This window comes from Eurosta solidaginis, chromosome 4 (genome assembly GCF_040869045.1).
Source record: "Eurosta solidaginis isolate ZX-2024a chromosome 4, ASM4086904v1, whole genome shotgun sequence".
In the NCBI taxonomy this organism is placed as follows: Eukaryota; Metazoa; Arthropoda; class Insecta; order Diptera; family Tephritidae; genus Eurosta; species Eurosta solidaginis.
In genome coordinates, this window is record NC_090322.1 from 19,862,415 (window position 1) to 19,889,646 (window position 27,232).

Below are 27,232 nucleotides of genomic sequence, written 5' to 3' on the forward strand. Positions count from 1 at the left end.
CGCGCACGGCGACTTCAAGGAATATCTACATAAGCGTGGGATAGAGGAGGATCCCTTCTGTCCAAGCTGTCCCTCGCGAATTGGAAATCGCAGAACATGTAATGTTTCACTGCCCTCGTTTTCACGGCGAAATACTGTCTGTAAACAGAGTTTTTGGAGAGAAGCCTTCCATTAGGAATTTAGTTCCCGTGACTTTATGCCTAACGGCGGTCCCACGGGGGGCGGACACATGAAGGTAGTGCGCTACCCCAAAACGCCCAATAAAGAAAACCCATTAGCTTAACATCATTTCTGCTCAAAACCTTTGAGAGGCTGATAGATGTGTACATAAAGTCCAACGTGGATGAAAAGCTGCTCTCCACAAAACAACATGCGTACACACCAAAGGCAAGTCGGTAGACACCGCATTGCATAGGGTGGTAATAAGCATAGAGAAAGCCCTGGAATATAAGGAATATGCTCTAGGAGTCTTCCTAGACATTGCCGGGGCTTTCAATAAAATTTTTAAATGGGCGATTATGGATGGTCTTAATTACATTAAAGTACATCCAGCCTTAACGAGATGGATCGGCTGCATGTTAAATTGCAGAAAGATTACATCACAATGGGGATTGTACGACGCCACGAAATCAGTGAACAGGCGATTTGATGATAGGAAATCAGGTAGTCTGTTCGTCCTGTAATTGATGACGCTATACCACTATGGCCGTATGGTCGGCGCTCAAGGTGCCCCGAGACACTGAGCCTGGTTGCAGTTGTTAACGCTATGTTCCTTGCTACCAGGTCTACAGGTGGAATGTGCAGAATGGCATACAGTGCAGCCGTCGGGGTTGTTTTCAGGGCTCCCCTAATGCTAAGCATTGAGAGTCTGCATACCCTCTCTAATTTTTTGACGTAGGTTGTTTTTGTGTGGCTTTCCACCAAACAAGAACTCCACAGTATAGAATAGGGCTTACATTCGCTGTAAAACCCCAATAAGAAAGAGAGGATGATAAAGCCCACGTACACCCCAGCATTCTTTTACACGCATCAAGTGCCGTTGAGGCCTTCTTCTCCCTCTCATCCACGTATAGCTTCCATGACAGCTTACTGTTTAGGATGATTCCTATATATCTTGTGCAAGGTTTCTCCTGTAGGGTCACCCCTCCTAACATAGGCCAGGTCCGATTTGGGACCTTGTACCTCTTTGTAAACAAGACTATATCCGTCTTCTCCGCGTTGGCTGTCAACCTGACATTAGATGCCCAGGTATGAATATCCCGAAGCGTCCGATCCATCACAGACCTAACCGTTGGAAGGCACTTTCCACTTATGAGAATTCCAACGTCATCTGCGTAAGCCGTAAGTTGTACGGGTCCCTCATCGAATCGCCTGAGCAGTTGGTTGATGACCAGCGTCCTCAACAGAGGCGATAGCATCCCTCACTGCGGCGCGTCCACTGATTTCGTGGCCTCATACAATCCCCATAGTGATGTAATCTTCCTGAAATTTAACATGCAGCCGATTCATCTGGTTAAGGCTGGATGTACTTTAATGTAATTAAGACTATCCATAATCGCCCATTTAGAAACATTGTTGAAAGCCCTGGCAATGTGTAAGAATGCTGCTAGAGAATGTTCCTTATATTCCAGGGCTTTCTCTATGCTTATTACCACCCTATGTAATGCGGTGTCTACCGACTTGCTTTTGGTGTACGCATGTTGTTTTGTGGAGAGCAGCTTTTCATCCACGTTGGACTTTATGTACACATCTATCAGCCTCTAAAAGGTTTTGAGCAAAAATGATGTTAAGCTAATGGGTCTATAATCTTTGGGATACACGTGACTGATCTTCCCGCCTTTGGTAGGAAAGCTACACGAGCAGTTCTCCAAGAGTACGGTACATGATTCAGTCTTATGCACCCATCGAATATTATTTTAAGCCATTCCAAGAACGCTCTACTTGAAACATGTAGCATGGTCGGGAATATACCGGCCCGGCGATTTAAACTTAGAAAACGCCTTCACCGCTTCCCACGGCAGCCGGTTCTTCGTACCGAAGCGATCCGGGATTTTTATCCCGACCCAGGGCTGTAATTTCAGTGTAACCCCATTTAATTTGTTGCGTCCCTCTCACAAATTGTCATCCTCGGAGCAGCTCCTCGCAGCTGGGCTGCTCCATACCTTCCTGCTCCTGGAAGGTATTGAATCTAACCCCGGTCCCAGGCTGTGGTTCTGCTGCAAAAGGATTTATTTCAGACGGTCATACTTTTGTCAGTGTCACGTGTAAAAGATGGTTGCATCGCTCGGACTGTTCTAGGTTAGAACCCAACCCAACGTTCGTCACCCCCGAAATTTCTATAAAACCTTTGTGGCTCCCTGCTGCTCACGTCCAAGGATGTCCCGCGGTTCACTCTTAAACGTACCTGCGCCACCTCCTAGCAGCGATGCTGCTCAGCAGTCCAAATGAACCGTCCGCTGTTGCTCGCGCCAAATGGCACCTTCACCTAACGCGGCCGCTACAACCCATCATTACAATCTACGTACCATGGAGCTCAAGCTTTTACCCCCGTTGTTGTTGTTCTTGTAGCAATGCTTCGCCCCATCCAATAGGTGTGACCGATCACAAATTGTCATCAATGTCCTCTAACGGGAGTCCGAGAAAACTTGCTGTTTCAACGGGGGTGGACCATAATGAGAGGGGTATTAGAGGCGTTGGTGTCATGTGGGGACACATTGCAAGCAGTGCATACATTTTGTATGTCGGGGTTGATTCTGGATAGGTAAGAATTTAACCTGTTACAGTATCCAAATCGAAGTTGGGCTAAAGTGACTCGCATTTCCCTTGGGAGCGTGCGTTCCTCTACTTCAAATTTAGGGTATTGTTCTTTGAGTACTGGATTCACCGGGCAATTCCTGACATAGAGGTCTGACGCCTGTTTATGGAGTTCACTAAGGACCTGCTTATGTTTTTTGGCTTCATACGGCTGTGTTCTCAGGTGCCGTATTTCCTCATGGTGCTTACGGAGATGACTCCTTAAGCCCCTCGGCGCTGTTGGTTCATCAATCAGATGTCTGTTGGGATGCCCAGGTTTCTGGGTATTCAACAGGAACTGTTTGGTTATCATTTCATTTCTTTCCCTTATGGGGAGTATTCTCACCTCATTATGTAAATGATATTCTGGGGACATAAGGAGACAACCCGTGGCGGTTCTGAGGGCAGTATTTTGGCAGGCCTGAAGTTTCTTCCAGTGAGTATTTTTAAGGCTTGGCGACCATATATGGGACGCGTAGCATGCAATCGGCTGGCCAATTGCTTTGTAGGTGGTAATGAGCGTTTCTTTGTCTTTTCCCCAAGTACTGCCAGCAAGAGATTTAAGGATTTTATTACGGCTCTGGATTTTCGGTGCAATTGCGGCTGCATGCTCACCAAAATGTACATCCTGATCGAACGTGACACCCAAGATTGGGCAGTAAAATTACTTCAAGCGTCTCGACTACTGGCGATAGGAAAGATTTCGGGCGATATGACTCTCCTATGTTAGCTGGTTTCCCAGGCTTTAGTAGCGGGACCACCTTGGCCATTTTCCATTTTTCGGGAATGACAAAGGTGGAAGAAGACATGTGCTAAATATTTAAAACCCTCATTTTCTAGGCTTTTAAGCATCGGCATGGCTATGCCGTCACGGCCCACCGCTTTAGATGGTTTAGCTTGACCGATGGCATCTTCAACCTCTTTGGCGGTGATGGCAATTGGGGACGCGCTGAATTTATGTTTGTGCGCGTGTCCGTTGACCCTCCGGCTAATTTTGTCAACCGTAGAATGCATTATATATTGTCAATTGTTTTTGTTTTTATCGGCCTATTGATAACTCATTCAAGGTTCGAATCGAGATCAAGGCCAGAACAATAATTTTTTTCTAATGATAATTATTGTTATTTTTTAATTTTTCTAAATTTGAAAAATTGTATTTTATTTTGGAATAGTAAGTAGAAAATTGTTCAGACAACCTGCCATAATGGCGCAGATAGATCCATTTCGAAGGGTGCTAAGCCTTCATCATCAGTACGCTTTAGGCATGCTGCGCTAACCATTTAGCTATACAGCGGTCGCTCATTTTTTCGCATCCGACAGCATTTTATCGCTAAAGGCTGTGGAAAATTTGTCGTTGTACTTGGACGGATTCGATAGGGACTTTAGGGTGGATCAAAGCTTACCCACACCGACAGAGAGGTTACAGCTTCTTAGATGCTCCTCCCATTTCGCCCGCTTGTGTTCATCCACAAGCAATCTGATGTGTTGGTTTATATCCCTTATTTGGGGGTCGCCGGTATCGAGCTGTCTTATAAGGTCACGTTCTCTTGCTAAATTTGCGGCCTCCGCCGAAAAATGAGGCCAATTTCGGGAATTCTTCCGGCAGGAATAAAGCGAGCCGAGGCGGATTCAATGACCTTGCGGAAAGCACGCTCCCCTTGGCGAGCATCAGTCGGGATAGGGAGGGCAGCAAAGCGGCTGTCTGTAAAGAATTTGTATTAATCCCACTTTCCTTTTTTAAAGTTTATGAAAGTGCGTTTTTCGGTGACGATAAAGTCGGCGGTACGCTCGAGCGAATTGAGTATTGGCAAGTGATCGGATGCCAATGTTACCATCGGCTGCCAGTTGACGCAGTTTACGAGTCCTGCGCTCACGATTGATATATCTGGCGAACTGTGACAGCTTCCTTGCATACGAGTGGGGGCGTCTCCGTTTATTGCGCAGAACGTCGTTTCTTCTATTTGATCCGCCAACATCTCACGTCGCTGTCCGCCTGCAAGTTTGAATGTTATAAGTCGTGATGGGCATTGAAATCGCCTAAGATAATGCGATTGTCGCCAGTGACAACGCGTTAATATTAGGGCGGTATCCACTGGGGCAGCAGGTGGCAGGAACGATGTAGATGTTGATGATTTCTAGGTTTACATTGCCTGACCGGACAGATAAGCCATGACGTTCCAGGACATTGTCCCTGCGGCCGATGTCGGGGATCAAATATATGATATTGCACTGACTGGTGTATGATAAATGTGAGACCGCCTCCATTCCCACTCTCCCGATCTTTTCTGTGGACATTGTACCCAGAACAGGTCTGCAGAGCAGATCTTGCTGTGTGTTTAGAATCTTGAATCGCAGCAATGCGGATGTTGTGCCGCTTCATCCCTGGGTTGTAAAAGCTAGGATGCAATTGCTGTTGTGGCCCTGGGACTGGTCGTCCCTGGGTAAGCATTGGGGTACCCGGTTTATTTGGGTTTGCGGTCTGGCAACGCGGCATTTGGCGGATGTCGCAAACATGTGCTTGCAAACGGTGCAAAAGGTGGTAGGAACTAAGAGTATGTTTCCCTGACTTACACGATTGCTGCCGGAAAAGAAGGGGGAAGAAGACGGGCGGGGGCTAATGGTAGGCGTTGTTGCCCACTCTACTACGGAGATTGTAGTTATGAGTTGGAGCGGCCGTATGAGCTCTGGAGGCACCGTAGAGCGCGAGTAGCAGGGGGACCATGTAGTGGCGTGCTGAGCAGCAGAAGGTAGGAGGGGGGGGGGGGGGGGGGGGCGCTAAGGTGCAGACTAAGGGACGCCCTTGGGCGTCAACAGCAGGGGGCCACAAAAGATTTATAAAAGTTACGAGGAGGTCGGGTCCTGGGATCCAGCCCAGAACAAACTGTCCGATGCAACCATCCCTTATACGTGACACACTGAAAAGAGTATGACCGTCCTAAAAAATTCTTTTCCGACAAACCCAGCAAAACGATTTATCAGGTCCGGGCTCAGGAGACGGACCCGGATTGGGTTCGATACCTGCCCGGAGCAGGAGAGTATAACCCAGTCCCGCTGCTGGGAGGATGACTATTTGTGGGAGGGACACAATAAATTAAATGGGGTTACGCTGAAATGACAGCCCTTGGTCGGGAAAAATCCCGAGTCGCTCCGGTACATAGAACCGACTGCCTTGGGAAGCAGTTACCCACCCCCCCCCCCCTCCGCACCCCCTTACTTTACGACACTCGTACTCGCGTAAGAGTCTTCCTTGTCCCTCACACCGTGTGTTCCGTATGCCAGCTCAGAGTATTTACGATCGCGGCACCGTGCAATATAGTATATTTCAATCTAACATCAGCCGCAGGGATAATACCTTAGAAAGTCAATGCATAACCATCCGGTCAGGCGATATTGACCTAGAAATAATTAACATATATGTATATTCGCCCTGCCACCTGGTGTCCAAGTGGCTATCGCCCTGATATCAGTAAGCTACTCTGTGGCGAAAACCGTCTTATCCTTGGTGATTTCAAGGCTCACCACGATCTCTGGCATTCCAGCTTACCAGTCGACAGCAGAGTTAGGCATCTAGCAGAACAAATAGACAATAGGACTTTCTGCACGATAAACGGCGATGCGCCCACCAGAATTGTGGGTAATTGCCACAGCTCACCTGACATCTCAATCGTCAGTGCAGGGCTAATAAATTGGTTTGAATGGCAACCGATCCTTACTATAGTTTCTGATCACCTGCCCATACTCCTGTCAATTGAGCGACCTGCCAATTTTGTCACCTCTGAAAAGCGGGTTTTCATTAATTTTAAAAACGCCAATTGGGAAGACTATACAACCTATACTAATCAATCTTTTGCTGCTTTTCGCGTTCCCGGTAGAATACCTTAAATCATACCGCATTTCCCGGCCGAAGCCGCAAATTTAGAAAGAGAACGTGATCTTGCGAGACACCTCAACTCTAGAGACCCCCTTATTAGGAGTCTTAACTTGGATATCATGCAGCTGGTAAAAGAACATAAACGTACCAAATGAGAGGAGCATCTAAAGAATGCAACCTCTATGCGGGTGTTCGTAAATTCTGGTCAACCATCAAATCCTTGTCTAATCCAACTAAAATCAACGATAAAGTATCTATAGCTTTCGGCGACAAAACTTTAACTGATTCGAAGAAATGCGCGTGAGTTACATGTCATTACTCCCATCCCTTTTCCACCTTCAATCTATAAATGGCTTAAGTTCACAAATGTTATTCGTGCGGCTTTTGCCGACAATTTATAATGCATTCTTCTGCAGGGTTGGGAAATAACATTTCATGAATTGTATTAAATCCACTCAAAAATCGTACTTTTTTCGTTGAAATTGTACTGAATTTTTTTGTGTATGGATTTACATATATTTCACTATTACTCATTTACTTTTTAGTACCGAAATAAAAATACGTGCTTAACCGTCCTGTTCATGAATAATTTTTCTTCTTAGTTCGCATGGTTGGGTACACGATTACCACAAGGCAGTTCATACGTGAGAACTACTACCTGGTACCTGGGTATCCCAGCCATGAGAACTAGTAATAAAAAACTAATTTATTAAAAAAATCATCTTTATGAAATTATATTTGAAAATATGACAACTTATTCCCATAGGATGCCACAAAATTTGGACTCGTTTCTATTTGTAGATTATGTAAAAATGGTTTTTGAATATGCAAAAGGTACCCGGGTAGCCATCTATGAACAGGACGGTTAATGTATGTATTCATTTGAAATTAATTTTACTTTTTATTTAGAAGGAAAAATTTTTTTTAGTTCAATAAGAGTTTTTGAAAAACATAAATATTCTTTTCTCATACATAAAACATACTATTATTACATAGATATGTATGTTTGTTAATCAAAAAACTTTTCATCCTCGTCAACGGTTAAACTTTGTTCACAACTAACTCCCTTATCAATTTGCATATTATAACAACGTTGCCCCCTGGTCTTAATAAAATCCTTTGTTTTTGTCAAAGAAGAAACTGATTCAACAAGTAAACGATTTCTACACCTGGTTTTAATTATATTCTGTATCGAAAATATTCTTTCAACATTCGCTGAAGAATGTGAAATTGATAAAACCCCCTGTGCAATTCTGTATATATTTGCAAAAAACGGTTCGTTCAGTTCATTTTTCAATAATCGCACCTTTGCCCAAAACTCAGAAATGGAATGATTTTTAAGAGCACGCAATTCTTCGTTTTCTGACAGGGCTCGATATTCCGAATTAATTTCCTCGATTTTATCAATTTCACATGCAGGAAATAATTTAGCAACCAGCGGAACAATGCTAGTTACTTCTCCTGATAAAACAGTTTCAGGAGCAAGCTTTGTGACCCAATTCAAAATTTCATTATTAAAGTCATTTTTCGTCTGTAGGTTTTTACAAAAATCCATGTAACATAGTTTGACGTTTATTTTAAAATTTTGAATATCTTGTTTTTCCAATAAGTTTTTACAAATGAATAGATCTACTTCAGCGCCGCAATATATACTATCAATATCCATATGGTTTTTGTTTACATCTATTTTAGAAATATAGAAAATATTATTTTTGATTTCAGTGAAAACAGGTGGGTTTCATACATATGTATGTAGGTACATATTATTTCAAACTGAAGGCCGTGGTACAATGACATTTTTCATACAGATGCGTTTAAGACAAGCTTATGCATTCCAATAACATCGCCACAATCAACCAAGATGTTGCGTTTGTAAATATGAAGGAACTTCAGACTTGGCAATTGAAGTTTATTACGCCTTGCCCATTCACATACAAAATTTCGCGAAGCACTGTTGTAAACATTCTCCCTATACAACAAAAATACTTGCTAACACATTTTGTGTCGTATTAGATTGTTATATTGCAGTTTTTAATTGTGAAAAATGTTAGAAAATTTACCAACCAGTGGGAAAAATAATTTCATTTGCAAAGTGTGCCAAGACCCTTAGCCAAAGCAAATGTCAAATTCTTCTTCTTATGATTTGCTTGGAACAAAATTGGGGAGTTAGTTACTTTTCATTATCAGATGGCGCCAGTGTCGCTTATTCTACCATTCTCCATAAAGGTACGTGCAATCTACTCATAATGCATAAGGATGTGTTAAACTCATCTATATGAAAAAGTGCTTATGTGTCGGAGCTGTAATTGTTGCTTGAAAAATCGTATGTGATAAGAAAGACAGTGCTAGTCGAACTACTAGTGCAAATACACAGATGAAAGGAACGTTGTCGTTTGTTCGAAAGGTTGCCATAGCGTCAAAATACTTAAATTAGAATATTAGCTGTAGGCAAAATTGTACCAAAAATGGCAGCGTAGTACTTCAGTACTTTCTTCAGTCAAATTGTATCAAAAAAGTACAATTTTATCGAAAAACCCAACCCTGTTCTTCTGTAGACAAAGCCAGACGTTGTGCTAACAGACGAGCTTATAAACATAAACACGACGTCCCACCCATTACCAATACCCCCACAGAGGTTGAAACAGCCATCCGCAAGGCCAGGCCCCGACGGAATATCAATGTCAATGCTTAAACACCTTGGCGATGAGGAAATAAAATACCTAACACATGTTTTCAACCTGTCACTGAAATCCTTCGTTATTCCCGAAAAATGGAAAATGGCAAGGATAATTCCGCTACTAAAGCCTGGCAAACTAGCTAACGAAGGCGAGTCTTATCGACCGATATCACTCCTTTCGCCAGTAGCAAAGACATTGAAACCGTTTTGCTCCCTCATTTCACGGCAAATCTTCGCCTAGCCACGCACCAACATGGCTTCCGCAAAATGCACAGCACCACCACCACGCTCAATTCCATTAAGACGCAGATTAATTACGGACCAAATCAGGAAAAACCCCATCATAAGACGGTGCTCGTGGAACTTTACCTGTCAAAAGCTTTTGACACAGTCATCCACGGCACGCTACTCCAAGATATTGAAGGATCACACCTTCCCGCTTATCTAAAAAGATGGAAAGCTAATTATCAGAGTTTTTGCTAAATTGTCACAAATCAGGACATTCAAGCAAACAACTGCTTCATCTAGTACCGCTTCCACGGAGATTAAGGGAACACCTCCTAATGCACTATGACGAGATCCGGCACCCGCCAACACAGCCGTTTGATCCTGGCAAGCAGAAGCAGGCCCTTTGCCAAATTCACACAGAATCGGTAAACGCCTTTGTCAGGCGCGCCCGGTGAACCCCGTTATTAATATGCAATATCGCACCTTTGCAGAAGAAGAAGGCACATTACCAAGGGAGACACGAGTCAGCCTGGCCCAACTTCGTTCTGGATACTGTAACAGGTTAAACTCATACTTATCCAGAATCAACCCCGACATACGTAATGTATGTCCTGCATGCGGTGTGTCCCCACATGACACCAACCATCTTTTCAATTGTAATGTGGAAGCTACGCCTCTAACACGAATCTCCCTATGGTCACACCCCTCTCATTACGGTCCACCCCTGTTGAAACAGCCAGTTTCCTTCGACTCCCGTTAGAGGACTTAGCTAACAATTTGTGAGTGGTCGTGGCCATTGAATGGGTCGAAGCACTGTTAATACAACAAATACAACAACAAAACGGCTTCACCGCCTAATCGATCTTGGTATTGGTCACCAAGCCCCGCTACGTGATCGAAGTGTGAGTGCTGGCTGCTGGCTCTACTAAATCATCTCCGGATGGGAAATGTGTATCGAAAAGCACCTAAAGGGACTCCTCACTATTACGTGACCATTCCCCAATCTTTCCTTATTAGCCCCTGGACTATGTTTCCCCTTGCTAGAACTTCTTTCAACCCCCCTATTTAGGGGGATGATATACGCATGGTCGGAGGATGGTCTATCAAGAACAATCCAATCATACGTTAATATATCACGTTCGAATCTCAATGTAATATCAAGAACATTGCTGGATGTTGGACCAATGTATGTAGGGACACTTCCCCTGTTGGCTATATGCAAATTGGTTTGCAGGATGTAACAAAATAGAGGTTCGCCTCTCTCATTCGTATCTCCTCCTCCCCACGCATTGTGGTGCTTATTTGCATCCGTGCCTATGACCAACCACCCTTCGTCCTGAGCTAGCCTCTTGCACTCCATCGGTGGAACCTCCGCAGCATGCACCATGTAGCAGGATGCCAGGATAAATGCCTGCTTATGCTTTTGCTCAACGGCCACCACTACGAGGTCCTCAGTAGTGGATTTAGGCAGCATATATTAATGCAGCAGTTTCCTTACCATGACTACAGCTCGCACCCGTCCTTCCGTTTGCGCGTAGTAAACGCCAAATCCGCGCGCGCTGAGTCCACAAATATTTACTCCCGATGAGTCACGGCTCCTGGATCAGCGCCACGTCAAACGAACCCTCCTCAAGGGTTAGGAGTTCGCTCAACGCTACTTTACTGTGTTGGAGGTTTATCTGTAAGACTCGCAGCACCATTGGTCTCTTCGCCCCCCTCGAGCACCTTTTTCGTGACGTCTTCTTCCTCCCCTTGCCCTTTTGGTTTAGAGTTTTCGAGGCCCCCTTCAGCCTCTTCTTGCAAATTGAGATTGGTATAATCGGGACTTCTTTTCTCGGGTCGCCACCTTCGTGGTGACCTCGGTATACCTCCACCTGTCCTTTTTCTCCTAGGCTTTTGAGGTCCTTTTCGACTTCGCCCACTTCTAGCGTGTTAGGATTGTTATCCTCGGGACTTCTTTTCCTGAGTCGCATGTTAATTTTTCCTGTACCCCAGGACATTTTGCCAGGCTGCGTGAACAATACATGCTCCGCCTGCTCGTTTGTTTGGAAGATGTAGAATGGACCTTCCTACGTAGGCCGAGATACAGTAAGTACTTTCCAATGCTGTGCCGGTATGTTGGGGTTCTGATTCTGTAGAAGTCGCAGTGCATCCTCCGACTTCATTACGCATGGTATCCACACCTCAACTTTGGGTACCGTGAGGATTGGCGCTTTATCCACCACCTCCATCCTCGCGTTTGTGCCTTGGCTTTGGAGGTTTGGAACCATTTCCTCCAGCCACCGCAAGCTCGCGATGTGATTGCATGCTATCCTCTTCATACCATCGGAGTCGTAGTGTTATCTCCTTTTGGCACCTCCGAGAAAGCCGGAGTTTTAGCGTTATCTCCATTTGACTTATATCCTACTTCCGTAGTTGGCACTTCGCCACTTTTGGTATCCTCCCTCTGACTTGCAGCTTTCGAGATAGTTGCTACCTCGCTATTAGGGCTCATCTGTCTTACAGCTCTGGGCCTACTTGGCCTGTCCATGCGGCTGCCCTGCCTCGCGGGTCTGGGACTGCGTCCGTTTTGCCTCTTAAAAGCAGGCTTGTCGCCTTCCGCCGAACGTTGTCTCTCCATTCTGCCATTCGGCGCTTCTTCCTCCTAGTACCGGTTGCAGTACCGAGGTTTTCTCGCAGCAAACCTTTTGAACTGACTTCGACCTACCTCTACTCCTTACGAGCCCATTCCAAGCGCTCGATCTCCACTTCTGTTGGGGCGATCACTGACCCCAGGCGTTGGACAATTCTTAGTGCTGCACTGTACTGCGAGAGAGCTCTCTTGCTTCCTCTGCTTCGTACTCTTCTCCACTCTACTATTCCGTTTTTATTTGAATGCTTTCATTGAATCAGCACTACTCTCGCTCCCCGAGTCCGACGCATCGCTTAATGCGTTTTTGTCTTCCTTGGCTTGCGACTCAGCCCTCCCCTTATCATCGTCCTTATTAAAATGAGGTGAGTCATTCATCTTGGTCGTACGATCACCTGCCCCACATGCCAGGCTCTGCGGTGTTATATACGCCCGCCACAGCAGCGCCCCTTACTGTGGTAAGGCCATCAATACTTCCCGAGGTGGCCCGGTATCGGGAAGGCTCCGTTCGAATACAGCCGAATTTATTTATCCCCTGGCTGCAAATCGTCCAATAGACAAGGTCCGCATAACACCCTAGATTAGGGGGTTGGCAGTTCTTGGTCACCGACATCCCGCCCGACTTATGGCATTTAAAAAAAGTTAGTTAGAAAAAAGTTTTTCTAAACGGGGTTGCCCTCGGTGGTGGTTTCGCAAGCGTTCCGGGTGTATTTCTGCCATGAAAAGCTTCTTGGTAAAAGTTCATCTGAATTGCAGATGCCGTTGGGAGTCGGCATAAAATATGAAGATCTCGTCCCCCAATTTGTAAGGAAAATTAAAAATAGCACGACGCTAAGTGGAAGAGAAGCTCGGAATTAATCTCCTCTGAGGTAAAACGACTGAAGTATTTTTTAAGGCACTAAACGTTTTGTGGAGGGAATAACTAAATAGAAGGGGATCAGAAAGATTTTCATTTTTTTTAAGCTTTCGTACTTCGCACTACCATATCTATACTGGTAGTACACTGAAAGAAATGGTGCTAGTAAAATCAACAAATCGATTCTGTTGTTCTTGACTTAACGGAAATTCGAAGAAAATGATCGAATTAAGATTAATTCGACCGAATTTTTTGGCAAGTGGACAAATTAGTTTAGTCATTTCAACAGAAGAGAAATTGTGGCTCTTAAGTTAACAAAAGTTTGTAAAATTGACAGATTCTCAATCAATCTAAATGATTTTTCTGTTAACACAACTGATCTTACAGGTAATTTCAACGGCGTTCAACTGTCAATTTCAAAAAGAATTTTACGCTCACTGCGCTCTCTACTTTGTACTTATGACGATGGTGCCACTTGTTAAAAAAAACACCAAAATAAGAAAACCATCAAATCGAAAAAACGCACAAAATGGGAAAACAACAAAAAACTAGTTTTTCAGTTATCAATAAAAAAACCCTTTTTTGAATTTGCTGTGCAAAAAGTTATGATATACCGGGACACCTATTTATCGGATACAATTTTGCAACTTCTCGTCCAAGCCAAATGCAAAATTTAGCCCACTTGTTGCAAAAGTTTTGCATGAACGAAAAGGATTTTTCCAAGGTTAGTAACATTTTGTTCAAGTTTTTATGAATTTTCACTCACGCGAACGAATCTAATAAGATAATAAAAAAACATCCTTTTTTTAATGTTATGTTTCCGACAAAATAAAAGTTTGAGTTGTTTTGGAATTGTTTCAACTTAAAGTGTTACGAAAATCAAACTTGCCGAATTACATGTAAAGTTACTCCAGTGGTGAATTACCTTCCTGGGATTTGATTCTTTACTTTTCTATAACTTACAAGTTCTCTTTTTAAAATGTTACGTCATTTATACTACAACTTTTGTTCGAAACAATCAAGTGTGGCAACTACATGCGAGAGAAGAAATTGAGAATGCTGAGCTGAGCTGCAACTGAAAGAATTGAGAATCAGTTTTGGACTACTATTTTCACTTCTATATTCATATGCAGGGCCGTAGAGAGAAAATCCGGGCCCGGGACTAAACAATTTATAAAAAATCCACTAATACATTTGAATTAATGACGTCTCATTCATTAATCATTATTGATGGATTATATCAAAAAAAAATTTTACTAAATGATTTTTTAAAATCCACTAATACATTTGAATTAATGACGTCTCATTCATTAATCATTATTGATGGATTGTATCAAAAATAAAATTTTACTAAATGATTTTTGGACTAAGAGCTGAAAATAAAATTAACACAAAATATTTACTATTTATACTATTTTATTGTAACGTAGAAATAAAATTCATTTTCATCCGCCACATATTGTTTCAAATAATCTTTTATAGTTATTTGGTAACATTTTAATACATTTCAGATAAATTTAATGATGATTATAAATTTTAATTATTCAATATAGAAGGTTCAGATATCAAAGAGTGGCTTTTCTTGCTTTTTTCTCCGCAAAATTTTTTATAATAATATCAAAATTTAACTATCTTGCCAAAACGGATTCAACACAAAGCGTGGCAAGTCCTGAAACTCGCTCTTGAGATGAACACGATCTATAAAAGTTTTTGATTGTTAAAAGGACGCTGAAGGAACGTTCTGTACTAGCTACAGTGACAGGTATAGTGCAAAAGATACGTTAATTAACACAAATGTTGGGGAAAATTGTATACAGATTTTGAACATATGTAGATGGCATTTAGCAACTCCAATGGTGACAGACCTTTATCAAAATTTGCTTCGTAAATATGTTTCAAGTGAATTATTTCGCATTCTAAGCTTTGAGAAATGTCCGACTTGTATTTTTCGACAAATTTTGCTGCCCTCGCCCGAACCGTAGTTTCATCCCTGTCTTCAAATTGCCACAAAAAGGAAAACGTCTCGCTCAAATTTCTCATAGCTGCAAATCGCTCAGTAGTGCCAGTGATTACCGAACCAACGATCACCAGGAATGTATTGTTTTTAAAATCAGACTCTGAATCATCCGTAATCATCTCATTTAAATTATCTTCAGAACGCCTTTTGGGTTTTCTCTTTCGAATGTCCGGAAACTTTGGCGAGATGTTCAATTGAATAGCAACTGTTATGTATTTGTTTAAAATTGTTTCCCATTGCTTCCAAATCAGTTACTAAGGCATCTAGATATCAGACCTCAACATCTATGTTGGCGTCTCTACCTTGGAGGACCACTTTTCTTTCATTAATGGTAGTCAGTATTTTGAACCAAATTGAGGAGAGCAAGATACATTCGAACGTGTTGATGTACTTGAGAATGCCGGTAACATCGCCGTATGTTTTCGCAGTCAAATTTGGCTTTTGGCTGAAAGATTATGAAGAGAGCTCGGTAAATGTTTTTTTTTTTTTTTTTTTTTTTTTTTTTTTTTTTTTTTTTTTGAGGATGTCCCATCGTTGTGGAGCGCTGCTGAAAATAGTAAGATATTTTTGTACAACTCCGAAGAAAGTAATTGCAGCCGTACAACATTCTGCAACATCAACAGCCCCACCGGGTTAGGGGGTCAGTAGCGCACCCGTTCAGGTTGCCAGCGCAATATATAGCTTCTCCAAACTCAATTGTCAACCTCACCTATCCGCGGCGAATCCTGTTTCACTAACAGACGAGGCTGTGGCGACCCCAAGCTCCTCATGGAACTTGGGGGTGGGGAGGGAGGGATGCTCCCAAAATATGTATATTCTTTAGCAGAAGCATAATGTCCAAGTTGAGATTCCTAGTGTGAGGGTCTCTAGGGTCGGGTTATCTCGCTAGGTCACGTTCTCTTTCTAGGTTTGCAGCTTCGGCCGGGAAGTGTGGTTTGATTTCAGGTATTCCACCGGTTGGAATAAATAGTGTCGAAGCGGCGGGTCAGGGGTTTAGAATATACCCGCGGTAGGTATGCCTGTCGTAAGAGGCGACTAAAATACCGGATTGGCCTGAAGGTTTAATGTGGCCATATAAATCGTTCCCGAGATGGTCGGGCCAGCACCTTAATGATGCTGTGTTACCGGAGCGTACCGGATCTGTAAACGGCAAAGGACCATCACATCGATCACTCCCTAAACCTTCGGGGAGCAACCGTATCGCTACAACAACAACAACAAGCTGAACTGAGGGCTTTCTTTAACAAGAACTTAGCACATGTGTTATAAATAGGCTGCTGAGTTGTATTTTTAAACCCTACTTTTATATGAGAAGCAACAGCAAAGCATTCATGAGGGTTTTCAAATCATAGCACGTTCGACTTCTTCTTTATAATTTTTCCAATATAAAAAAATTATGCGTCAAATAAACATCAAGTGGATGCAGTGTAGGTTAAAATTGAGATTAAATAAATCTCAACATTTAAAGCTTGACATGGAGACGTAGTGAAAATGATATCGCATATTTGATTCGGTTTACATAAATTGTGTCAGTATAAAGAGTTACCCACTTTAAATAAAAATACCAATAGGACAATAATAATTTTTGGAATTTTATAGTTATGCGCGGTATCCAGATCATAATCCACGAAACCGAATTTTTAACGAAATTTTGTGAAGAAAATGGTAAATAAAAAAGCAAAATTGATATTTTTAACTAAAATTCTTGCAAGCCATGCTGACAAGGGCAAAATAAAAATTTATTGAGTGTTTTCTTAAGATTTGGGTCCGTATCATGATTCAATTACTAGAGGTTTGTTCTTCAATGATGACAGATCTTTGACACTCTCAAATTGAAAAATCTGGATGGGTTGCTTTTACGAAGTAAGGAAAACGGGGAATAATTCAATCCCTTTCAGTGAAATTGTAGTAGATAAGTATCTTTGGTAGTATATTAGTAGTGATAATAAATTTGTAGATGCCAAAAGTTTTTGGGGAAATAATTAATTTTCTACTAAATATTTCGTGAATTGATAAAGTTATGTTGGTTTGGACATTCTTTCAGAAATCGTTTGAAGAATTTGTTGAAAATTTGTTTCCAAAACTCCCTACATGAGCATAAGTTCAATGCATTTTGTCATAAGAGGGAGTTAATGAAAAGCATTCTGAGATGAAGCGTTCTTCTTCTAATACAGGGCGGTTTTAGGACAAATCCTGAATTGGGAAATTTTGGAAAAAGATTTTGAGATAGCATGATTTTGAACAGGCAGCCGACATGGCGTGATACGCTACTCAGCAGCTGCAACGAACTAACAAAAACAAAAATAAAAGAAAATGGCTTATTGTATTAAAACTTTATATTCCTACCTTGACTTTGACAGAAGAGTTAAGCTTTTGTCCGGTCCTGCTAATCAGGGAGTATTCACCTTTTTATTCTGACATTTCGGAAAGCTCTTTTCCGTTAAGTATTCATGGAAGCGTTCCGGATAAACCGTTAATTTAGAAAATTCGGAATACGTTCATTTGATACTACCTCACGAGGTCCGAAAATGCATAATATTCCAAATATAAACCAATTCTCCAAATTCTTAAATGGGGACGAATGTTCCGAACATACGGAATTAATAGAACAGAAGGTCGACTTTTAATACGCGCCCAAAAATATCTACAGAAGTGTCAAAAGACGCGTATTGACCTCGATAACAATAATTCGAAGGCGGAAATAAAAATGTTATCTCGTTCAAAATATATTGACGAAAAACCGAAAAATGACCCCGGGTTGCGTTGGCGGCCTTCAGCTGATCTTATAAAAAATTACCCTGGCCGGTCCACCAATGAGGTGGGATCAAAATTAAATACGTGCAAAATCCCTTTGTACACAAAATCTTTTTCAGTGCACAAAAAAATTACAACGACCACATGAAAATTTGCCAACTTCAACTGCAAATATCTCCGGACAGAGATACAATTTTTCTTTTCCGTTTTAGGATTATTGTTGTCGAGGTCACCTCTACCGATATTTTTGGACGCATATTAGCAGTAGACTCCTCTTCTAGACTTTTACCTGAATAAGTTAACATGCCCAATGAGTACATATCGTTATGGCATCTCCATTATTTACTAATGATATTTTTACGTGAATCGATTTAATAGTCGAGGTTTTGACGTTGAACGATGAATTTTTAATTGGTTTAGGTGTCGTATGTTCATAGGTTTACGAAAGTGCACGGTTCCTTGGTGTCCGTACTTTTCATAAAACCTATGTTCAGCCACACTAATAGATCATGGCACAGTTAATAAATTCATCATAAAATTAAAATAAATGTTGTAAGGAATTATGCAGTTAAGTACTTATCGGGTATTTGTAAACTGATTGCATCCTGTTGCTACTACTAATATTTTTAGAAAATTCGCAAAGAAACAACACACTTATCGGATGTCAATTCAATTTGGAAGCAAAATGGCTGCAATTGTCAAAAAATGTGTCTGCCGAGCAAACCTCTTGTGATTGAATCATGGGTCCGTATCGTGTAATACGATCACGTATCGAAACATTGTGGATAAAACAAGTGATAACTTCTGCATAGACGTCAAAATTACAAATAGAATGGATCACCTGATTTTTATTGACTATTGCTGTCTCATTCAGTACCCCTTTCTACCAACCGCTAAAAATAGCTGGCCCTATACGCCGCCATATTGAACACCCTGTCAAAACGTTGCCAAAATGCTAAAAAGTAGCCATATTGAACATCTTGTCAGGCAGTTGACGGATAAGATATTACACTTGTTTTATCCACAATGTATCGAAAAACGCTTTCACTCCAACAATAAATATGATTTTGTCAAGCTATTCGTAAAAATTGGAATGAATTGTAATTAGTACACGTAGCCGCTATTTAGCATATTTGCATAATCGGATCCACCATTTAAGAAATATTGCGATGTAAAAAATTGTTTTCGATCACGGATCGTATAACACGATACCGACCCTGGAATCCGCGCTTTACGGAGTAATTAACCTTAATATAAAATCACAGTCTATGGAGTTTATGAATCCCATTTTACCTATTTACTTTCAATTTAGCCTCTTCTTCCCTTAAAGCTGCCATATTTCGCTCACGCGTCTCTGGATCTTCGTCTTTATGCGTAGTTGAGTGTAACCGTAGCTCCGAAACCAAACGAAAAGCTAAGGGACAAGATTCACATCTGTGAATATTATCACCCAGATGTACACGTAAATGCTCATTCAGTACACCTGCTACAGTAAAGCACCGTTCGCAGTATTTGCATTTATATGGTTTTTCACCGGTATGAATACGCATATGCTGCCTTAGGTACGTAACTCGTGAAAATCTATTTAATACAGACAGAAAATAAAGTTAGAAAAAACTTAGATAAATATTGTGACGAATATTAGTATCACTAAGCGATACTTCTATTACTAAGCCGATACTAAGCTGCCACTCATATGTACACAAATCAATTATCATCTACATCAGTGTTTCCCAACCGGTGGGGCGTGCCCCCCAGGGGGCATAGCGAGTTGGCAAGGGGGGCACATTAAAAAAGACAAAAGTCGAAGTTCAAGAATAAAGATCGTGTATTTTGATTTTATGTTTTCTTACAGCCATACTTTAATGAACGCGTCAAATGCAAAATAGATGTCAAAAATCCTCATAATTACTCATACAATTTCTATTAACCAAACCATAACAGCACTGCGCCAACACTGTGCAATTGAAATTCTTAATTTCGACAGCGCTTTTCGCGGCGAAGTGAGAAATATGTGAAGGAAAGAGAGCAAAACTAAGAGAAGCGCGCTGCTAGACGTTGGCGTAGAACGCATCTCATTTAGATTCGGCTGCAATATGTATGTATGAGTATGTATGTAACAGAATCACAAAAAATCAATTGCTAACGGCTAAGAAACGCGATGCTGCTTGCAACTTGCAAAAATCAAAATATCCGATGTCGCGATAACTTTTTTTAAATTTGGAGCGTCAGTGAATTCATTAAGGCAAATTTTGCTATATTTTCTACATTTCGGTGTACATTTTTGTGTTGAAAAATCAGTTTTAGTGTGCAAAATCTTAGTATCTCACGGTTAAAGGTAAGTTTGTGCATTTTCAATTTTATTTCGTTTACTAAGTTGGTGCTAGACCGGTCATTGACAGTGATTAATTATTTGTTTTAGTGCTAAAGGTGAAAACATGGCAGCGAAGAAAAGAAAGTTTTCCGAAGATTACATTAAGTTTGGATTTACTTTCATAGAAAAAGACGAGTTACAATTGCCTCAGTGTGTGGTATGTATGAAAGTTTTAAGTAATGATAGCATGAGGCCCACTCGCCTTGAAAGGCATTTGAATCAACAACACCCTACTATGGCTTTGAAGACAAAAGAGTTTTTTTCTGCTAAAGCAGAATCACTCAAGAAGATGTGATTGGATAAATCGGGAAGTCATCACATAGGTGTATCGCAGCATCTCAAAGCATCATTTGAAATAGCTTTTATGATAACAAAGCAAAAGAAACCCCATACTATCGGTGAAGACTTAATAAAATCATGTATCCTAAAAGCCACTCAGATAGTTTTAGCAGACACTGCAGAGCAAAAACTCAAGGCTATTTCTCTTTCAAATAACACAGTCAAACGTAGAATCGACGACATTGCAGCAGATATTAAGTCACAAATAATAAACAAAGTAAAATTGTCGCCATTTTTTGCCATTAGTTGCGATGAATCTACCGACATCGCTAATTGTGCACAGTTAATAGTTTATGTTCGTTACATCGGCCAAGATAGCATCGAAGAAGAGATTTTGTACTCCCACGCCTTGGCAGCAGGTACTACATCTGAAGATATATTTAATTCAATATCAAGTTTTGTTGAAAAAAATGATTTGGATTGGAATAAGATAATTGGACTTTGCACATATGGCGCACCTGCAATGATGGGTGTCAGATCGGGCTTGGCTATAAAGCTGAAGGAAAAAAATGCCACAATGGTTAGTACACATTGTGTTATACATAGGCAAGCTTTGGCTTCTAAAACATTACCACAGACATTACGCCGGACTTTGGATTCGGCTATAAAAATTGTAAATTACATTAAGAGCAGCGCTTTGAACAGTCGTTTATTTACATTACTTTGCGAGGATCTCGATTCTGATCACAAAGTTCTTCTGTTCCATACAGAGGTACGCTGGTTGTTGAAGGGAAACATGTTATCTCGCCTTTATGAATTAAAAGAAGAGGTAATTATTTTTCTTGAGTTCAAAGAAAAATATGATTTTCTTACAATGTTTAAAGAAGACACATTTCAATGGAGGTTGGCTTATTTAACTGATATATTTAGCGCCTTGAATGAGCTAAACTTGAAACTTCAGGGCAGGAACCGCACTTTAATAAGCAATTATGACTGCATTCAGGGGTTCATCGCAAAGCTTCAACTGTGGAATCAAAACTTGTCTTCTGAAAATGTCATTAACTTTTCTCGGCTATTCGAAACAATAAGAAATAACAAGCTGGATGCAAATTTGAAAGCTGACATAAAAACCCATCTGCAAGCGCTGGAAGAAGAGTTTCACCGTTACTATCGAGATATGGCTTCAGAGTCACCAATATGGCACATGACAAGAAATCTATTTGTTGTGGATGCGTTGCAATTACCAGAAGATGTTCAGGAAGAATTTCTAGAAATGAAGGCAGATTCGTCCTTGAGGGACGACTTCCATCTTTTGACATTGAAGAAATTTTGGATCAAAACATTGCCTGTTAATTCGAAACTTGCATCTCTTGCTTTACGAGTTCTAGTTCCTTTCTCGTCAACTTATTTATGTGAACTAGGCTTTTCTGCTTTAGTTTTAATTAAAACTAAACATCGAAATCATCTTGAAGTCGAAAGCGATCTGATAACAGCTCTGCCAAAAACCGAACCTAGAATAAACCAACTGGTGCAGAACATGCAGTCTCAAGTGTCACATTAGTACCTATTCTCAATTTAAAAAATTTTTTGGATAAAAATTGTTTATTATTTTAATTAAAACTTTTAAAGTGTATTTAATGGAATGAAAATAAAAGGCTTTAAATATGTAATGTGAGTTTTTTTGTATTTATTGAAAAGTAGGGGGCGTGAGAATATTATTATTTGTCAGGGGAGCCTCAACGAAAAAAAGGTTGGGAAACACTGATCTACACACATACATACATACAAGGCAACGGAGATATACTCATAAACACATGTAATCATCAGCCCAAGTAGTACTCACCTATACATACGCAAGTGGCAATAAACTACAAATACACATGCATATATTTGGTAACCAAGTAGTAGATTCGCTGATAGGTTGCCTGCGGAGCTATTCAAGTACGGCGGCGAGGAGTTGGTAAGGCGCATGCAGCAGCTTCTTAGCTAAATATGGGCGCACGAGTGCATGCCCGACGGTTGAAATCTAAGTGTTCTTTGCCCAGTCCACAAGAAGGGGGATACTGCACAATGCACCAACTATCGTGGAATCAGCCTTCTTAATATCGCATATAAGGTCCTTTCAAGTGTATTGTGCGAAAGATTGAAGCCCACCGTGAACCGGCTGATTGGACCTTATCAGTGCAGCTTCAGACCTGGTAAATCTACTATCGACCAGATTTTCACAATGCGCCAAATCTTGGAAAAAACCCGTAAAAAGAGAATCGACAAACATCACCTCTTCGTCGACTTTAAAGCCGCCTTCGACAGCACGAAAAGGAGCTGCCTATATGCCACTATGTCTGAATTTGGTTTCCCCGCAAAATTTATACGGCTGTGCAAAATGACGTTGAGCAACACCATCAGCTTAGTCAGAATTGGGAAGGACCTCTCCGAGCCGTTCGAAACTAAACGAGGTTTCAGACAGGGTGACCCCCTACCGTGCGATTTCTTTAATTTGTTGCTGGAGAAAATTATACTACCTGCAGAACTTAACCGCACTGGAACTATATTCTATAAAAGAGTGCAATTACTGGCATATGCTGATGACATAGATATCATCGGCCTAAACACCCACGCTGTTAGCTCTGCTTACTCCAAACTGGAAAAAAAAAAGCGGTAAAGATGGGTTTGATGGTGAATGAGGACAAAACGAAGTACCTGCTGTCATCGAGCAAAGAGTCAGCGCATGCGCGCCTTGGCAACCACGCTACTGTTGGCAGCATAATTTCGAAATAGTAAAAGATTTCGTTTATTTGGGAACCAGCGTCAACACTAGCAACAACATCAGCACTGAAATCCAGCGAAGAATCAATCTTGCCAATAAATGCTACATTGGACTAAGTAGGCAATTGAAAAGTAAAGTCCTCTCTTGGAGAACGAAAATCATACTCTACAAGTCACTTATCGTACCCGTCCTGCTATATGTGGCAGAAGCATGGATCATGACATCAACAGATGAAGCGGCTTTGGGAGTGTTCGATAGAAAAGTTCTTCGAAAGATTTATGGACCTCTACGCGATGGCGATGGTGACTACCGAAGAAGATTTAATGATGAGCTGTACGAGCTATACGCAGACATTAACATAGTTCAGCGAATTAAAACGCGGCGGCTGCGCTGGCTAGGCCATGTTATGCGAATGCGAATCCGTTGGAAGGACCAGGTGGAAAACGATTTAAACTCCCTTGGTGTGACCAATTGGCGCCGGTTGGCGGAGCGAAGGAGCGTCTGGTGCGCCTTGTTGGACGGCCATAACCGTTTAGACGGTTAAGCGCCAATTAAGTAAGTAAGTAGATTCTAGAAGGAGAAACGTCTAGACATTTGGAGAAGTATGCGGACAAGGCAACAGAGAGTATAAAAGCAGTACAAGCTGAGTAGGCAGTATTCAGTTTTGATTAAGGACACTATCAGTTGCGAAGTGAGGTTTAATTGTGAAGTACTCTCAAAGTAATCTAATAAAGACCATTTTGCAATACAGAATATTGGAGTGTTTTATTCAACAGTTTAGCGATACGAACGTTAGCAGAAGGTTACAAATAAGCACAAATCCCCAAAATTCGTAACAATTGGTGTCAGAAGAGGAATTGTTGAATAAATTCTGAAGAGTTCGAATACAACTTGGACATGGCAAAATTAAGTGAATTAAGGATCTGGCAACTGAGAAAGGAGTTGGAGAACCGTGAATTGAATACAACCGGCAATAAGATAGAACTTCAAGCACGACTACGAGAGGTAATGGAGTCAGAAGGAATTAATGTAGACTATTATGTCTTTCATTCTGATGGGGATGAGACAACAACAAAAATGGAAGAGAAAAACGAAACACCGCACACAATGGCAAAGACTTGAACATGATATTGGCTGCAATATCGGCACAAATGTCCGAAATGTCATCACAAATATCCACAAATATGGCCTCCCAACTAGGAACACAGGAGGCACGTATTTCAGAAATTTCGTCGCAAATGTCATCTAAACTGGAACAACAGAATACATATATGGCATCTCAACTGGAAGAGCAGAAGAAATATATGACATCTCAGTTGGCTGAGCAGTTGAAAGCACAGGAGGCTCGGATATCCTCGCAGCTGGAGGCACAGGAGATAAGGGTATCATCGAAGCTGGAGACCCAGGATACAAAAATTTTACAGTTTGAGGAAAAAATCGAGGCAGAGGTGGATGCTTTGAGAGGACGTATCGAGTAGTTACAACTAAATCGCCCAGCAGTTTCAGCGAGTAATCCAAAGGTGAAAACACCATCCTTTGACGGTTCTGTTCCTTTCCAGGTATTTAAGCTTCAATTCGAGAAGACGTCAGCAGTTAACAACTGCAATACTGAAGATAAGGTTGCTGCGCTGTTCGTCGCATTGAAAGGATCTGCAACTTACAGACCATTGCAGAGGGAGAACGAAACAATTACGAAACATTGATGGGCGCTCTAGAAAGGTGATACGGAAGCGAACACAGGAAGCAAATACGCCAAATAGAATTGCAAAACCGTTACAAAAAAGCTAATGAGACTTTGCAGGAGTTTGCTTCGGATGTTGAAAGGTTGGCTCATTTGGCAAATGCGGACGCACCCGTGGAATACACCGAAAGGGTAAAAATTCAGTGCTTTGTCAATGGAAAACGAGATGTTGAAACGAAGCGAGCGACATATGCAAACCCAAACCCAACATTCGCAGAAACGGTATCCCATGCATTGACTCAGGAAACTGCCTCACTATTGAGTAAACCAGCATACAAAGCTCATCGTGTGGAAGTGGAAAGGCCAGATTGGGTAGAAACAATTTTGGAAGCACTGAAGGGATCACAACAGAAAAGTGCCGGAGTTATAAAATGTTTCAAGTACGGCAACCCAGGGCACATTGCACATCATTGCACCACCTTCCAACAATGTAGCTGGCCGTAAACGCAGAGCTGAAGGAGGTAAGCAAATCTACAAATCTACTCAATCTCTAAATTAAAGCGCGTCAGCCGCAAGGGGTGACAGCTGGCTCCCGAAATTGAATGCCCCATAATCTCCATCTCGCAGATTGGAAGAAGGTCGGGCAATCTTACTGTCGTTGGAAGAGGACACCCAGGTAATTGGAGAAGTAGCATGTGAAGTAGCAATTGGGAACGTCACGGTACTACACAATTGTATAGTGGCAGATATAGTTGATGAAATCATAATTGGAGTGGACTTCTTAATCGACCAAGGCATCAAGATCGATATGCAAAGCAAGAGGATGCGATATAAGAACATGGATGTGCCACTTAATTTCGGCTACGAGAGAGGCTACAGCAGTAAACGAGCGCTGGTGGAAGAGAGTGAGCAAATACCACCAAAATAAGAAGCAGTCATCTGGGCTAAGGTTGATGGAGATTGTGGGAAAAACAAATTGTGGGTTGTCGAAGCAGCAAACAGTTCAACACCGAACGTACTTGTAGGAAAAACCCTGGCTATGACAAAACAAGATGGACATATTCCGGTAAGAGTACTCAATGAGTTCAAGTCACCACTCAAACTGACGAAAGGAGCTATATTGGGAAGCTGCCAAGAGGCTGAAGTTGTTATTGACTGTGAACAGCTCCAGGAAAACGGTTCAACTAGCAAGATTAATCTTTCGAATGACATCACGGCATGGACGAAGGGACTAGAGGAGGACCATCAAAGCAAGGCAAACAATTGCTCCTAAAATACGCAAACATATTTGACCAAGATGGTTTCAAATTGATACTGGAGATGCGAGGCCGATCCGTCAAGGTCCTCGTAGTGTTGCACTGGCGAAGCGGGAAGTTGTGAGTCAAATCGTACAAGAAATGAGCGACAGCGGCGTCATCGAACAATCAGCTAGTCCATGGAGCTCACCGGTGGTACTTGTGAAGAAGAAGGATGAAAAAATGAGGTTTTGCGGGGACTACCGCAAGTTGAACGAATTTACGAAAAAGGATAGCTACCCATTGCCAAGAATTGACGATACTCTGGACTCGCTATCTGGTACGAAATGGTTTTCCACACTGGACTTGAAATGCGGCTGCTGGCAAGTGGAGGTGAAGGAGGAAGACAAAGAAAAAGCAGCCTTCAGTGTCGGTGATGGTCTTTGGCAATTTACAGTGATGCCTTTTGGACTTTGTAATGCACCAGTACTTTCGAGAGACTCATGGATCAGGTATTGAAAGGACTACATTGGAAAACATGCTTGGTGTACGTGGACGACATTATCGTATTGGGAAAGAACTTTGAAGAACATCTTAAGAACTTAGTTTAGAAGTTTTCCAGAGAATAGCTGGCACTGGTCTGAAACTAAGTCCTAAAAAGTGTTCGCTGTTTAAAAAGGAAGTAAGTTTTTTAGGTCACAAGTGTAAGATACTGTGTCACATGATTTGATAAAATACTGTATCACAGGCTATGAAGTAGACTACGAAATTTGAATTTAGGTTTTGTCATAATTTTTCAGTTAAATGTTTTTTTTTCTTTTTCCAATTTTATGTTCAAGAGAATTTGCTGATTTCAATAAATAATTTTTATTAAACGTCCGACGTTCATCCTTGACAGAATCAGAAGTGGTTCGAACGCTTGTGCAACAGTATTATTAAAGAAAAACGGTTAACGGTTAATGTGTAACGTATAAAACGGCTACGATTGTACGACGGAAGGTACATTCAGGCAAAACAACCAACGGCGTTGAAAAACCAACAGCAATCATTGGGGAATACGTTGGACGAAGC

The 27,232-nt window shown here is 41.5% G+C and overlaps 1 protein-coding gene across 3 annotated transcripts in view; it reads right to left on the reverse strand.

Moving 5' to 3' along the window:
- LOC137249220 (zinc finger protein 431-like) overlaps window positions 1-27,232 on the reverse strand; it is a 117,613-nt gene that overhangs the window by 17,814 nt on the left and 72,567 nt on the right. For 2 of the 3 annotated variants that reach the window (XM_067780528.1, XM_067780529.1), the window contains exon 5: window positions 19,119-19,406. The exons of the other annotated variant lie outside the window; for it this stretch is intronic. In XM_067780528.1, coding sequence (XP_067636629.1) covers window positions 19,119-19,406 — 288 coding nt within the window. The remainder of the gene's footprint in view (window positions 1-19,118; window positions 19,407-27,232) is intronic. 3 annotated transcript variants of the gene reach the window in all.